The 17,335-nt window shown below is 27.8% G+C and overlaps 1 protein-coding gene across 1 annotated transcript; it reads right to left on the bottom strand.

The window, feature by feature from the left end:
• Window positions 1–7,148: 7,148 nt before the first annotated feature.
• On the bottom strand, window positions 7,149–17,200 carry LOC132941227 (terpene synthase). The gene is made up of 7 exons (XM_061009173.1): window positions 17,015–17,200; window positions 11,657–11,811; window positions 9,367–9,511; window positions 9,166–9,286; window positions 8,841–8,980; window positions 7,763–7,865; window positions 7,149–7,606 (listed from the first exon to the last, which is right to left on the bottom strand). Exons 1-7 carry the CDS (start codon window positions 17,057–17,059, stop codon window positions 7,386–7,388), a joined length of 930 nt encoding a protein of 309 aa, XP_060865156.1. The 5' UTR covers window positions 17,060–17,200; the 3' UTR covers window positions 7,149–7,385.
• Between the last annotated feature and the right edge of the window lie 135 nt (window positions 17,201–17,335).

Below are 17,335 nucleotides of genomic sequence, written 5' to 3'. Positions count from 1 at the left end.
GAATATTTTACTTTTGACTCTCCAAACTACCAACTAGATTCACTTTCCTACCTGAAAAGAAAAGTAGAAGTAGAAAATCTAAAAACATTAAGATTTCCCACATTACAACTTTCAAGTGACATTGATACCACAGTTTGCCTAGTTACGCCACTCACTGATGGTCCAATGCTATAAGACCGCTATGACTGTTGACTGTTGTAGGGCTGGGGGGGGGGAAGTACATGCATTGATTATAAATAGTATTTATAATCAATGGTACCTACAGGTATCCATGACATATTATAACAAACACTAAACTAAGTACGTGCTAAGTATGTGTATTATTAAATTATTAATTATTAATGTTGTATTAAAATGTCAAGGGCCTTGTGCCGTTTATTATCATAATAAATAAATAAATAAACTGAGTATTATAAATTACAAAGTAAGTATGTACATCCAATGGCCCATGTTGCCGAGGTTCTTTTTCAAAAAAAAAATATATATATAAGTAGGCAGTGGTCGAAATGGCTCAAGATAAGTGAAGGGATGCCATACAATTTAGATTTCCTGATATCATTATAACATTCTTTGCACCTTGTATAATATTTTTTTTTGTATTTTTTTTGTTAGTTCACGTTTTGTTTATGCATCAAAACACTACAATCTTTTTCATCATAAATAATCTTTAAAATTAAACAAATAAATACATTTTTTCAAATTTTAGCCAAAACTGATTTTTATTTCTAATATTTTTCTGTATATGTAGATTAATTAAGGTTATATAGTTAAATTTGTAATTAATACTAAAAATATGATATGTAATATAACAAAAAAGGTGGGCAAGTGGATGTCGCTCTTGCTGTACTGTAGGTTACAAGTGGGTCACTGTATAATGGATGGTATTAAATTTGAATTCAATGATATATCATTGTATAAGAAAAACGATTCTGAGTGGAGACGATATGTCAGTCTAGGTATAAGACATATTATACACTTTATCTATGGTATTAAAAAAAAAATTGACCTATAATAAATTCCAAATTAATCATATCACAATATCCATTAGGTACATATAACGCGTTATACATCAACAACAAACTGTGATACTATCATCATAATATATCGATGAAAATATTACAAATTAGAAGTTTCAAGTGCCCACGAATAATATTATACAATCACAACAAAATAACTAAAATAGTTATTCTAGTTTTTATGTAATTTCGTCCAAATTTGAACTTAAAATGACTATACAAATAAACTGTGCTTGTGTATTTTTTAGATTTTTTGTGTAACCGAATTATCTATTTACATGGAATCTTGTTTTAAATTTTCAATCCTTAGCTATAAAAAACTGAACATTTTATAATTTATTAATTACAATGGTTGATATTTTCGAGATTTTGATAAATTCTGTCCAAAATTTGATCTTTAAATGCTTATAAAAAAAAACTGTGCCTATGTATTTTCAATATTTTTCAACTGCTATTGTAAAAATATATCAGGAGTCTTGTATTAAATTTTTACACTTTTTGGCCCAACAGATAAAACTTTATTGATATTTATAGAAAAAAAAACTAAAAAATTGAAAACTGAAAATGCCCGTAAACAGCTCAAAAAGTGTCAAAATATTTTCAAAATTGTATGGTGTATAGGAAATGCTAATATAAACATTCAGTGAAATTTTCATTTATCTACAGTTATTCGTTTTTGAATTACAAGAAAATAAGGAAATCGGTACATGAGAAATCGAGTGAATATCTAATGTTGTAAAAATATGAATTTAAAACGCTCATAAAAATTTAATTTGACTTTCTTGTAGAAATTTTTTTTTTTGATAAAGTTAGACAAACTTATGAGGAATCTTGTATTAGATTTTAAAATCTTAGATTTAAAAAGAAAATTTTTTATGAATTTCTAACTCAAAATAATTTGCAAATTTTCGTGATTTTTCCGTATTTTTTCAAGATTTGAACTTTAAACGTGTATAAAAAAAAAACTGTGACTAAGGATTTTTAATTTTTTTCATCTGCCTTTGAAAAAATAACCTAGGAGCCTTCTATTAAATTTTCAAGCTTTTTTACCCAACAAATAAAATTTTATTGATATTTATAGAAAAAAAATTAAAAAAACTGAAAACTGACAATGTCCGTAAACAGTTCAAAAAAAGTCAAATTATTTTCAAAATTGTATTGTGTATAAAAATGCAAATATAAACAACCAGTGAAAATTTCATGCATCTACGGTCATTTGTTTTAGAGTTACACCAATAACCAAAATCGATTTTGTTAAAAATCGATTTTGCGTAAAAATTCCCGTTTTTCCTTAATTTTTCTTTTGTTTTTCACATCGCTTTTGAAAACTACTGGGAAATTAAAATTTTGACCTCCCCAATGCACCAACGATATTCACTTTCCCATCGAACAAGATACTGAAGTCGAAAATCGAAGCATTATTTCGACTACTTATCGTGTACACAGACACAAAAATAAAAAAAAAAATAAAAAAAAAACACACATCATTGTAAAATCAATACATTCATCGTTTCACTCAGAATCTAAAATCTATTAATATTCAAGTAAAACATTTTTTCTACTTAATTTAGCATCACTTTTTCTTAATTAAGTAATAGAAGTAAATAAAAAAAAAACTTAAGGGGTAACAGTATTCTATCCATGGGCTAAATTTAGAAATTGATCGACTCGCATATATTACACATCTACTTATTAGTTACCAACAATATATTGTCAGAAATTATGTTTTAGATATTTTAGCATATTGCTAGTTGCTATGTCCCTGCTTATTATCATCAATATTGTTATTTTTCTGTGATATACGGGCAGATAGTATACGTAACATTTGTTATCAGCGCTTATCATTTTTAACAACACGATTATAGCCAGGCCTCAATGTTATAAAACAATATTATTTTCACCGAAAAAATAAATACTTTCTTATATATAAATATAAATATGATATTTAATTTTACAACACAAGTCTTAGGAGGGATGCGTTATTCTAGACAAAATAAGTAGAGGGATGAAAAATGTAAGTACAAAAAAGTAGAGGGGACGCCATCCCCCGTACCCCCCCCCACTTCGACCACTGTAAGTAGGTATATAATCTAGTATTTTGTATACCAAGTGGCTAGTACATGCTAGTACCTGCCTACTTCCTACTTAAAAATTCAAAAACCAGAATTTAAATAAATACTTTATCAAGGGGAAAAATGTAAGTGGGTGTGGACGCTTGGCGAACACCCTTTATATTTAGTGATATGTAGTTTATTTATTCAATTTATTCCTTAAAAACCTCATGAATCATAATAATAATGTATAGACCCGCGCATAGCAACTTCTGCAGTCATTATTCATATTAGGTACCTACTATTTGTACAGCGACGCGTCACCAGGCATAAAAATACACAATATATAATAATAAGTCGAAAGCCGGCGTTCACGATGGTCATAATAATAATAATAATAATAACAACAATAATAATAACGCCACTGACATACTGCGGGTTAAAAATACGTTCGCCGAGACGCCGAGTTCTATTTTTGGGCGAAACCAGTCGTATATTTCGCGATTATCGCGACACGCGCGTCCCGATGAACGGCCGTTAATACGCAAATAATATTATTATAACATTATATAGTGGCGACGGCCCGGCCAGTGGCGTGCTCGAGTAATATTATATAGTGACTTACAGTTTTTGACGGACACCGTAGGTTATTTATATATAATATGTTGTTGTGTACAAAAAGACCCCTGGCACTGTAGTGGCTCAGTGGCGCGTGGCCACTGCAGGGACTTCGATGTGCATATATATATATAATATATAAGAGCGACGCCAACCAATCGACATCTAGAAGTCCGACCGGGCGAGTGGGTGAGTCGTGGGTAGATGGGTATGCATGTCTGCTAGTGGCCGATTCCAATAAGGGTATTCTAATAAATGTCCTACTATTATAATACGCGTGTTTTGCAAGATATATACTTTTTTTACCTATTTATTATATTATGTAATTTTTATCATAATAATAATAGTTATTATGATAATATACTCGTTTCCCCTAATTTTAGCCATTTCTACTTCAAGTCATCGAGTGCTCGCATAATATAGGTCTCAACTCACTTATATAATATTATCTATTCTATTTCGTCAGTAAAAATTGTACTTGTAATAAACGCAACTTCCCGATTCGTTGTGATCACTTATCACACTGCAGTTGTAATGAGTGGCAACTGTGGCGTAAATTGGCCTGTGCAAATGTGGCACATACACCACAACATTACATACATCGGGTTGTGCAAAATTTTCGATTTGCACCACCCGAAAATCTATAGTATGTAAATATAATATGTGAGTAGCAAGACCATGCCAGTGAGGGTTTGAGGATACAACCCCCCTTCAACCTCCTCCCTCGAAATTTTGTTCTGAAAATTGGTGACTAGGGAATATACCTAACTGAATAAGTCCTACAAATAGTCGTGAAGTTAAGGCGGTCCACGGTCTACAGAATTATTTCTATAACATTATAACATAATTACAATTGTTAGGTAATATTTACCTACCGAGTGTTGTCTGTGTTATTAAAATAATATAACGATAATTTTAAGAACGGCCGTGTGCCCGTGCATATTATAGTTAATCAATATTGCAACTTTCCTAAATGGCATTATGGCAACCAAAAAATATGGGCTATGGCAATATATACTTCATGGATCAAGTCATTGATAGGTTTTGGTGATTGATACTGATAACTACCTACTCAATCTACCAAAGAAGTAAGCATACTGCATATGTACACTATTACATTTAAATAAGAATTATCAATACACACTTTTTTGTTTTAAGTTTATACATAATAATAACATTATTGTATAGACAATATTATATTAAAATAATAAACACATGTAAGTAAGTACCTGCCTACAATGCATTATAAAAATACCTACCACCTAAAGTTTTGAAATAAATTACTAAATTATTTCTATCTTATTTTATGAAAAATGGTTTTCGAGTGGATCGTTTGTATTAGGAAAAGAAAGTTATGTAAACATTCATCTGCACCACTACAAATAAAACAAAATTTATGCCGAAATGGTTTTTATGGGGTACTTACTACAAAACGTCATTTAGTAGATGATACCATCTACGTATACCAGTACCTTTAAAGTTTAAACTTACATCACCGTTAGTTTTCTTTATGAAAATATATTTAATATTATATTAGTTATTTTCGCGAACGATTTTCAGTAGGTAGGATGAGAGAACACTTGCATACAAAGGTGGGTCGTGTGTGGGTGGGTGGGTATGGGTAAAAATAAATATATCTCTAGTCTCGACGCTCCGTATTTGAAAATGGTTCGGCCACTCGCCAGTCACCACTGCAGCAAAGCATACATGTGTCGCACAACACTAGTCTAAAACCTAACCCACAATTTATAGCACCATCGTCATAATATAATTTATAGTCTTTAATCTCTATATATAACTATAACCATAATAATAGGTTCTCATAATAATGATATGTGGTCTCTCTCTCTCTTGATATGTTCTCTCGAATACCTACCCACTTAAAATTATTATTTTATTATATTTTGTCGAGTGAATTCCAGAACTGTACCTATGCAGTTACCTATGTTAAACTGCCAATTGCCAATACAATATACATACAAATAAATATTTTATGTACCTATTATATTATTATACATTATGTATAGTAGGTATAAACACAATATACTAATATCATACGTAAATGAACAGATGGCTACATAAAATATACAGACTCATACTGACGTGGTTCCGCACTTATATTTTCATTGAATCTAACTAAGCTGCCAGCTACAGTACCTAATTCGCTGTACAGTTCTCAACTAAAAAAATAAAATGTCTTCCATTGGATCTGTATACAATTAAAATTTAAAATATATATTTCAGACATAGTTATTCTTTTGGTAAAATATACAACTACAGGATATTAAACAATAAATTGCACGCTCAGACGAGTCAGACCATATCTATGGGTAATAGATAATAAGTAAAATTTGTGTTTGGCTTTCAACAAAACCCCATTTTTTGAAAAAGAAAATTATTTAACTAGAAAACTCGATTATTTTTAACAACTTGTATCCTGCAACGGCACACTTATACTATATAGTCATATGTCACAGTCACAAACATGTCTGTTGCAAAAAGTGTTTGTTTCAAGCATGCTTGATTTCTGTATAATATGCTTATGAATTTCGCTAAACACAAAGGATATATTTCATCGGACTTCCAAAAAAATGTTCAACAATTACTCGGTTTCATTTGTTTCCCTGTCTTTTTTCTTTAATTGTTCTCAACTTTTCTGGTTAAAATCTATAAAAATAATCTTTGGTAATGATCAATAAGTGCAAAAAATAATCATTTGGAGCCAATTCAAAAAAATTTTTTCTACAGCATAAGTAAAGGTTGTTTAAAATAATAATCATGTTATCCATACATTTTAAGTGGTATAATACTATAATCATTGGTTATAACTTATAAGTAACAGCACACAAATCAATTTTAATCAAGTGATATTTATTTTCTGTAACTAATTTGTATACGTATACAACATTTACAAATACATATAACATAATGTTAACTATAAATTAATATCTCACTAATATGTATCTATTCATTATTTTCATACATATGTTTATAAGTACTTAAAATTAGAAACAATTGGTAAATCTTAGGTACTAATTAGCAAAGACGTTTGACAAAAACGGCCATGAGCAGATTGGTTTTATAAGATTAGGTAAGCAAAATAATATAATATAAAAGAAATTTAATGATGGTTTAAAAAAGTGAAAAATTAATAATAATTAATAAATATCAAATAATAGCATTAAAGTACAAAAATTACAATATTTACGTTTTTTTTTTTTATATATATAATAATATATTCAATTGGAAGACTATATATTATTATTATACTCTGCGAAAATGCTTGAACATAGATACTTTGGCAATATTTTATACTTAAGTACTTAGATATTAAACTGGCCAAAATGTGTTTTATTATGGCCTTTTTTATATTTTTGTTTACAGTCATTGATTGCCACATAACAATATTATAATAAAAATAAAAAAAAATTAAGAACATTTTCAAGATTAATGATAAGGCCAATAGGATTTAAATTATTTAATAGTATTTGGTTGACAGAGTACAGCAACATTTCAATTATAATAAACTCTACTAATGATTAGTAAATATACAAAAAAAGGGTCCCCGTTACATTTGTCATAATTTGGTAAGACAAAATATTTAATACAAAACTAAAAATATGACAGTTTACATAAACAAAACTACTTCACAAGTGTTGGTCATGGTGGAAATTGAAATTAAAATATTAAAAGAAAACAGTTAATTGTTTGTCTTTTCATCAAAATTATATGACCAGGTTCTAAGTCCGTCTAATATTTTAATCATCAACGGATTGCCACCAAGATTTTCCACTTCCTTGCGAGCATCTGCATCTAATTGTGTCAACACTTTCCTTGTATGTTCAAATGAACCATAATTATCCAACAACTTCACGCAGTATTTTTTCACGTCAACATTTCTTGTTCGCTGTCGCAAAATGTCTAATAGATTTTATGGGTTAAGTACAAATAACAATTTATTATAATAATTTTGGTATTTCATGTTAAGTTAAAAAATTAAATTTAACATTTTAGTAGGATGATGAAATATCAACAAAAAAAAAGTTATAATTAGTCTTAATTATACATAAAGGATACGAATCACTTGTTTGTCTTCAGGGCGAGTATGAATTGCATGTATAATAGGGAAACTGAACTTTCCTTCTGTTAAATCTTCACAATAGCTCTTGTTTTCGGAATACTAAAGTAAAACAAAATCTTGATTGTTAAATACATTTTTTAAAGAACAAGAATGATATTTCAATATTTGTAAAATTTACTCTATAAATATTCCATATTTATGTTTTAATAAGCCATGTCACTATACTTCTTATTTTTATTTAAACACTTTGAAAACACATTTACTTTAAGTTTTTTGTTTGTTTGTATGAATATTGAAACCTATATATTACTAATATTAAGATTAATATTCTGTACCTATATCATAAAAATTAATAATCTGCACAATCAATATACATTTTATAATCTTTTAATATTAGATTTAATACTAAAAAGTAATTTTATCAAGTTTAAATATGATATAATAAACGATAAAAAAAAAATTATTTTATTTCTGATTAACAGGTTGATTGTCATAAATAGAATAATATACTACAGATAAGGATTTGATTTTCAATATTAAAACACCATTTACAATCACAAACTTCTCTCATCTATGTATATCTACTACACTAAAAAAAAATTTGTGTCATCAAATTAAACTTATTTCACTATTTACTCAGTTTCTGAATTGATAAGGATATTTAACACATTGTAATATGATGTTCATAATATTATTTCTGTATTTTTCAACCCAAAATATGGTATACGAGCTATAACTATTTTATATTTGTATTAGTTTCATGCAGAGTTTCTAATCTAGTAATTGACCTATAAAAAGCTGTGATAACAATTATTCAATTTAATATTTTAATCTAATATTAAAGATTATATTACTGAATAGATTAAATATACAACCTACATTCCACGTTTTTGTCAGTATAAATCAAAATATAGTGTTCTCATAATAAGAATTTAAAAATTATAATTAATAATTATAACTGATTTTTACCTGACCTGGCATATTGCCATTTTTTAGCCAAATATTTTTAAATTATACATAAATACAAAACTAATTGAATTAATAAAACTACAATAAATATCCAATATTTCTTACTTCTTGCAAACACAAGTTACAATAATCATCTCGAATCTGGAAATACAATCCTAATATTCCAGTAAGTTTTGTGAAGTCATTAGTACTGTCACTGAATAACTGCATAAGTCTGATAGCAAGCATAAATAAACCGCCAGTCTCTTAAAAATGAAATATACAAAAATATAAAAATACATTTTTATAAGTACCTATGGTGGATAAGAATATATTTTCTACGTAACTTATTTTTAAATATCTAAATTAAGTCAAATTTTAAATATTACTAAAAAATTATCTATACCAAAAAACCAATACATATAAAATAATTAATACACAATTTAATTACTTCTGATTGTCATTTTTTTGTATTCATCTTCAGTTGGACATGTATAATTATCTCGCCAATAAATTTCCATTCCTTGACCTCGGTGAAGTTCTAACACCTGTTCAGTGTATACAGTGGTAGCCTAAAAATATATATACAACTTATTAGCTATTTAATTAATGCTAAAGAATTTATTAAAAAAAAAATAAGAGTAATATGTACCATTGGATGTCCTAGGCTCAGAGTTCGTTCTAATGCAACAAATGACATGTAGTTTGCTGCATTGATTGTACTAGCAACACCATAGATTGAATGAGCCACAGGTATCCCACGTCTCAAGACTGAATTATCTTGGATATCATCAGTTCTAAAATGTCAAACATAAGTAAATATCAATTTTGTATAAAAACTATTATAATAATTATAATAACTTATTAATAATGTTGAATGTGTATAAGTATTTCATCAATTTGAAACTCAGAAAATTAAACAAATTAAATAGTGAATAAAATTAACTTTAAGAGGATGTCAGCGCACTATTTGTTTTCTCTCACTGACCCACGCGCAACATAGACAAAACACATTTGCGCAGAACCATTATTTCTATGTTTTAAAGTAATCTTAGAGTAAAATCACCCATTACGAAAAAGATAGAGAATAATATTTTAGAAGGAATGATATCATTTTTATATATTAATGTTATTTGACTTTTTATTCAACTTTCAAAATAAACAAAAAAATGTTGTCAATTTAAATGATGTTTAAATTATTGTGAAACAATATTTAAAGAAATCGATTTGTCATTCCCTCATAAATATAATTCTCTATCTTTTTTGTAATGGGTGATTTTACTCTAAGATTACTTAAAAACATAGAAAAAACGATTCTGCGCAAATGTGTTTTGTCTATGTTGCGCGTGGCCCAGAGAGATAAAACAAATAGTGAGCTGACATCTTCTTAATGTATACATTTTTAATTTTCTTTATCAATGATTTAGTTAAGAATTGAATAAACAATTGCCAGAACTAATTGGATGTCTATTTTTAATTCTTCAGGTATAGTAATTAGTAGAGTTTGGAACTTAATGCACTTAAAAAGTACTAATATGTTTTAAAAATATGCACTTATTTTTTTTCAACACAACATTTTCATGAATACAAATATTTTACTAAATTTTACTTAACATTACAAATATTGTTCTTAACTTAACATAATTGTCAGGTATAAATATATAAGATAAAATAAAATAAATAAATAGCTTGAAAAATGTTCTCAAAATAAAATTATTTTTCTTTTAAATTGTTCCCATTAAATTATATATATGTAAAGCTAAAATATAAATAAAAATTAGAAAAAACTTGGGATTTAAGAATCATGATGCAATATAATATATAATGAAACCTCTAAAAAATAAATATTTTTTTTATTGCAAAATTTACAAATTTTACTATCAATTTATCATTAATCATTAAATATGCTCTAAAAAATGGTAAAATTAAAAAATATGCAATTAAAATTACAGTCACTAAATAAGCAACAACATGCCCTATAAACTTTTAATATGTCTTTCTTAGTGTTGTGAAAATAATTTCAAGCTTACTTAGCAATAATTTGAAAAGCCCAATAAAAACATGAAAATACAACAACTTCCGAGCCCTACTAATTAATAAATTGAAATTAATAATAAATGATAATAAAAATAACATTTAGATATTTAAAATATATACTTCTACAGTATTACAGTAAATTTTCTCTTGATATTTCAGCATCACAGGTCATTAGCCCATCTTGATATATTTTATTATATAATAATAAATTAATAAACATAATTAGGTAAACAACCATAAATAAGATTAAATTATGTTCTTTGGTCAAGACAATTAAGTAGTTACATTGGTTCATGATATTATTTAATAGACAATAAATATAGCCATACTACAGGTACGATATATTAAGTTCATTAAAAAAGTTATATAACATTTTAGGTTATCTAAATATTACTTTATACCTATATAAATCATGATTTATTTTAAAATGTATGTAAGTACCTATGTATAATAATTAACAAGTAGGTAAATTGTAATAAGTAATAATTATTTTCAGATACTCTTATGTAAGATGATATACATTTATTAAACAATGAATAGATTAACAAGTTTAATGATTAATTATACTAATATACATAAATACACTATAATATAGTAGGTATCATATGTAATAACTTTAATTTTCACTGGTTAAACAATCACATTATACAACTTTAAAACTTAGAAGAACTTATTTCATTCTTCATTTTTAAATTATAATAATTAAAACTATTAATACATATTTTAATTTAAAATTATAATATAATATCACATACAATACGTCATACATTAACCTTAGTTTTGGTTTTTAGATAACTAATAAACTCAAATATTAGTATATTACACAACAGAGAATTCACATATATGTAGTCAAATTATTTTTAATTACAGTTAAACTTTTTTTTACTCTATAAGTGTATACTTACAAGAGACTAGAGTTATGCAACATCTGCACTATGTCTCCAATAACAGCCAATTTGTCTGATGGAATTTTCAACCAATAATTAAATGCATGAGCTAGTTTAGCTCTGATTTGCTTGCCTGGCACTTGCATAATATACGTGAAAGGCTGCAAGAGTTTCTAAAAAAAAGATACATTAAATCAGAATTGACATATTATACAACTTTTAACTTAAAAATTAAAACCTTTTGATCAGCATATTGCGCTATATTATGTATAAGCCATACACAATTGTTGTAAATTAATTAAACTAGGTATACTAAATTAGGTATATAAAAATATATCTATATATAATGTATTATAATATTAGGCATGAATTCAATTTGGTTATTAGTTTTTCAATAATGATGATGTGATATGTAGCATTAATAAAAATGTTATATAATATATACAATCTATACATATATTATGGGTATACCTATATTTTTTAATTTCTATAAATTTTTTAATAGTACAGTTAAAGGCAAATTGTAAATTAATCGTGAAACGGCAGGTTACAACCTGCAGGACTTGTTGTAGGCTACAGGCACAGAGTTTTTCATCACGTTTCGTACGCAGCGTGTGCATCATTTTTACTGCGTCAACTATACGGAGAGTAAACGATATTGTCAGAGTATAATCATCCGCGTAAATTTTATACAATTATATAAAATTATAGTTTTAACGCGGCGATTTCCCAATTTCTATCGCCTGTATTATAAATATATTACTTATAAGCTCATCCCAATTAAGACATTAAAACATGTGCAATTATCAGGAGTTAACGTTATTAGTTTATTATTCTTGAAAAACTCGGTCTCGTAATTTTTTTCCGCGGATGAAAACGCGGTGGAACACAATATATTCGCATCCGTCGTGTACTCGTACATGGTCAGATGAACGCTGCACGCCAATGCACTGGAAAAAAACTGCAATACTGCAATTTATTCTGCAAGGCCACTGCAATAACCTCACTGATCGTTTCGTACTGTTTTGGAGTGCGCCCGGCCTATAGCTACTCAAATATAAAACATTAAGTACTGAATCCGACGGAAAACGATTAGGAAATATACAATGCGTTGGAAAACGAAATGGATTTCTGCCTAAATTGGCCTTTTAATGGTAAGAATTAAGAATGAGTCATTCGTATCTCACTTATAACGGTACAGCTGCACGTTTGAGGAGGTATTTAATTAATGGTTATTGATTGGTACATATAGAGATATAGGCATAAGTTATTTATGTTTGAAAACAAAAGTGCACTCACTATATAAATACAATACGTAAGTAAAATTATATTATATTATATTATATAGAATTACGCAATTTTTTTGTTCTATAGATTCAATTTTAATACGTTAAAATATTTTGGTTTTAGAAAGATAAAACTATGGTAAGTACTTTATAGTTTATTTAAGTAAATTTGACACCATTTATTGATTTTTAATGTAACAGAAACGTTTGCTTAAACTGCATGTTTAACTTAGTGGTATGTTAACCTAACCTAAAGTTATTGGTTTTTATTAACATACATATTTACAGCCTACACTCTCCAGGTAAATAGTTATACTGACACTCAGAATAAAACATTAGTTAAAATCAAAATGCTCAGTCTATGAAATAAACAAATAATAGTTTCATTTTGTTTTGTTTCAAATTGTTCTTACTTCTGCATATTATTATTAGGGTTAGGATGAATTTTGTATATTTTTGTATATTTTGAAGATTTTTTAAAAGTAATGATTATTTTGGATTTTTAGTGCATATTTGAAAAATTTTTGTTTTTATTTTTTTAAACAAAAATAATATACATATTTAGTATTACACATTTGGAGAATAGTTTGGATGCGGTTTTTAATCGCCGTAAAAGTTCGCCCTAAGTTAAGCACGCGTGATATAGCGGACGAGAACAATTTTTACGATATGCATTGCTAGATATGGCTGCTTAATTGTTCGCGGCGATTGAAAACCTGCGTCCACTCACATCGTGTTTATCGTAATTTGTCCTTATGTCTAAATAATCTATCGCTCATCGTTAGGTAACACGATATCATTATGGTGTGAGTGGAACATAAAATCGACTAGATAAATGTATTTGGAAAAACAAAACGTTTAATTAGCCGATTCTATTTCGTCTTTTGAAGAAATTGTAAAAAAATAGCTGAGACACCTGGGAGTATAGGAAGATTTATTATGTAACAATATTAAGACTAAATCGTATACCTCGGTCAAAACAGTAAATTCGTCATCGAAAAAAATAACTATAAAATATTGAATATTAATGTATTAAGTTTATTATATCATTACAAACAACTATTTATGTCTTATGAATATTTTAGCGCATGATATTTCAGGTACCATCCTACCTCTCTAACTATTCCAGCTACATTTCATAGAACTTAACTGAATTTTTATATCACAGAAACAAAATATATTTTGTAAAAAAAATTTTGTTTCTGTGTAAAAGGCCATATAGGGTATAACGCATTTTAAGAATCTATTATCTATACTATTAGGTATAATATATTATATAGCAAGGGTGACGAAACTTTTTCAGCAGAAATCTACTAAAAATATATTTCACCTTTGAGGATCAACTTCCATAAAAAGTTTTTATTATTATTAATTTTTGTGCGCGTAACCTAAAAATAAATTCTAACATGATCGTGTCTGAAATTGTCCGTGATCGACCGTTTGGCCACTCCTTGTATATTGTACCTTTATAACGTAATACAATTTTTGCACAACGAACTTAAAATAAAATATTGGTGATATATATATCTTGAATTTTGATTATAAATTAATAATAGTTTATAATAAATTGTTATGGTAAATTTGTTGAAATCGTGGACTAGTTTGTGAATGTGCTCGAAAATATTCTCATATGACTACAAAGTTAACCCCTGACATTATTCGATCGATTCAAGAAATGTGCTAATATTTTTCAAATAAATTGCAAATAATTGCAAATTAGTTTTTAGAATTTGCAAATATATCATTAAAATGTTATAATCTAAAAAAACATTTAGGAGAACAACTTCAGGAATACGAAAATATTTCCGGGAAAAAGTGTTGGCCCAGGTCAAATTTTTTGCCAATATCTTCCGGTAAAACACGATTGAGCATAAAACGATTTAGCATAGACCTTTTTAGCAACACGATTGAGCGTAGAATATTTTATGCCATGTTGCCAACATTTTGTAATTTATTATTTTCACGTATTACCGCAATTATTATGATATCAGACGAGAGCCGTGAGCCGAGCTTTATCGACAATATGTTATCGATTAATAAATTAGTTCCAGAGCAATGAAGCTCCACGACGTTTTAGACATTTAGCATTGGTGGAAAATATAACATGATTAAGATACAATTCCAAAATTATTATAGAAATAATGTCAGTGTTCGATCACCTATAGTTGTGTCACATAAAGTGCGTTTCATATAAGAGCGTATACCCAGTCATATCTTCAAGTATGTTCGCAATTCAGGAAGAAGAAATGAATATTAGGAGCAAAGCTTTTGAAACATTTTATAACAATACCTACTCATCAATATTATTTTTAGGACATTTTGTAATAATTGCTAGGCGAGCATAAAACTCTGAAAATTTGACTAGTCGGGGGTATAAAGAGGGTATAAAAGCGACTTATTTATTTAAAACATATAAATAAACTTTACATTTTCCTTTTTGAATTATATCAAGTTTATTCTGTAAGTACCTACTAGATTTTCAAAAATAATCTTAAAAATAGTTTTATACTGCCACGTCAGTCTGCTTGAATTCCACTTCGATTATATAAAATATTAAAATAGAATAGCCGATCAATGTTATGTTTACGCCTGTTCATGTTCGATTTTACACCAGCCCTTGCACACCTTAACTATTATCGCTCCATATCTCGCGAAAACCGAGTTTTTTCTCTTTATATAGTAGTAATATTTATTCATTAAATGTAAAATCAAAATGTTTAAAATAAATACCCAAGTTTTGTACAAATGTTACAAACTGTCCAGGCTCAGTATCTACTGCCTAACGCAGTAATGTCCATAGTAGTAATAATGCAAATTCATTATAGTACTATACAAAACACTAATCTGTACAGAATCAAACTTAGTACCACTCTCCGCCACCGCTAAATAATTTGGTATTATGTAACTATTAATCAATAAACCGAACGGTTATCAGGTGTATGGCGTGTCTCATATTTAAATATTTTTGAATGTTTTTAATACATTATAACACAACGAGTTAATTAAACAATTATTACTTTCTCGATTTCGTGCCGAGAAGAACAGACATTGAAACCGAAACAATTTTTTTTTATCAGTAAAATATATTCATTCAAATTAATAATTTTGTATTTAATTCTATAAATACTATATTATGTAGGGTACGTATAGGTATTTAATGTTGTTGTTGTCCAGGAAGAGTTAGGAAGAGTTTTACGTTGTGATGCAACAATTTTCAATGCCAGATATCTTACATACATAAAATCAATTTTTCAAGGTAAACATCCCAGTATATATTGTAACATACTTTTAAAAAACCCCACAATTAATTTATTATAATTTATAATCAAACGCCTATAATAGGTAGCCTAATGGCTATTAAACGTTTTGAATTTCTAAGTAAAATATTAATAATTTATTCATACAAAAACCCGTGTTATACTTAGATAGTACCTATAGTGTATATTTTATAATTTATATAAGTGTAGATATCTTCAGAAAAAATATTATACCAACAAAACATTCAGTAAATGCATTTAGGTACAACAAAAATTATTCAAATATTTAAAAAAAAATATTACGAAATTATTTTATAAGCATAGTATATTAACAATAATATAAACGAGTTTTTTTAAAAATATAACGCAAAGTTTCTCCGCTGTGCGATTAGCCATTTGTGTGACATAATCGCAATCACTAGTTCAATACAAATAGTGCATAATTAAAGTTTAAAGAAGATCAAAGGGAAAATGCATATTATTTCTGGTTTTCTGGTTTGCTAATTTTTGTTTTATGAAAAACGCCCAGTAACGATTTTACGAAATGTTCACGACCAAACGTCATAATCGCAACGATTATTCCAATTTCTAATAACAGTTTGACGTAGTGGGTGAAGAATATTATTACAAAATTGTTACAAACACTGATATTAAAAATAATATTCATTAATAACATTATCGTCAACAGGCGTGGAAAATATAAAAATAATGATATAATATAATATGTAACTCGGTCGAGTCGTTCAACACCACAATAGTCAATAACTAACAACAGACAGAAAACGATGGACGGATATTAATGCGATAGGTATGTATAGAATGTTTAAACTTACTTCATCAGTCTCTTTTTCTCCGGACGTACTAAACATATTTTCCATCTTAATTGTGCAGTTCACTAGTGAGACGAGAGTAAAAGACTAGAGTTGAGTAACAAGTAACAGCTAACAACGTTGGATGGTTTGAACTTTCAATTATGAAATGTAGTTATTACTGTTGAACGCTAAAACCAATCGATCGATAGCGGTTATCTTCCGTGCGTCCGATAGGCGATAACAAAATATAATTTTATGGAAACGAATAGCGCCCACGATGTCTCATGGAATAATTTGTAAGCGCTGATAACGAGCACGTGTAACGTTATCATGAAGTTAAAC

The sequence above is a fragment of the Metopolophium dirhodum genome, chromosome 3, assembly GCF_019925205.1.
Source record: "Metopolophium dirhodum isolate CAU chromosome 3, ASM1992520v1, whole genome shotgun sequence".
NCBI classification, from domain to species: Eukaryota; Metazoa; Arthropoda; class Insecta; order Hemiptera; family Aphididae; genus Metopolophium; species Metopolophium dirhodum.
Note: the sequence above shows the minus strand (reverse complement) of the source record. Positions and strands in the feature narration are given on the sequence as shown.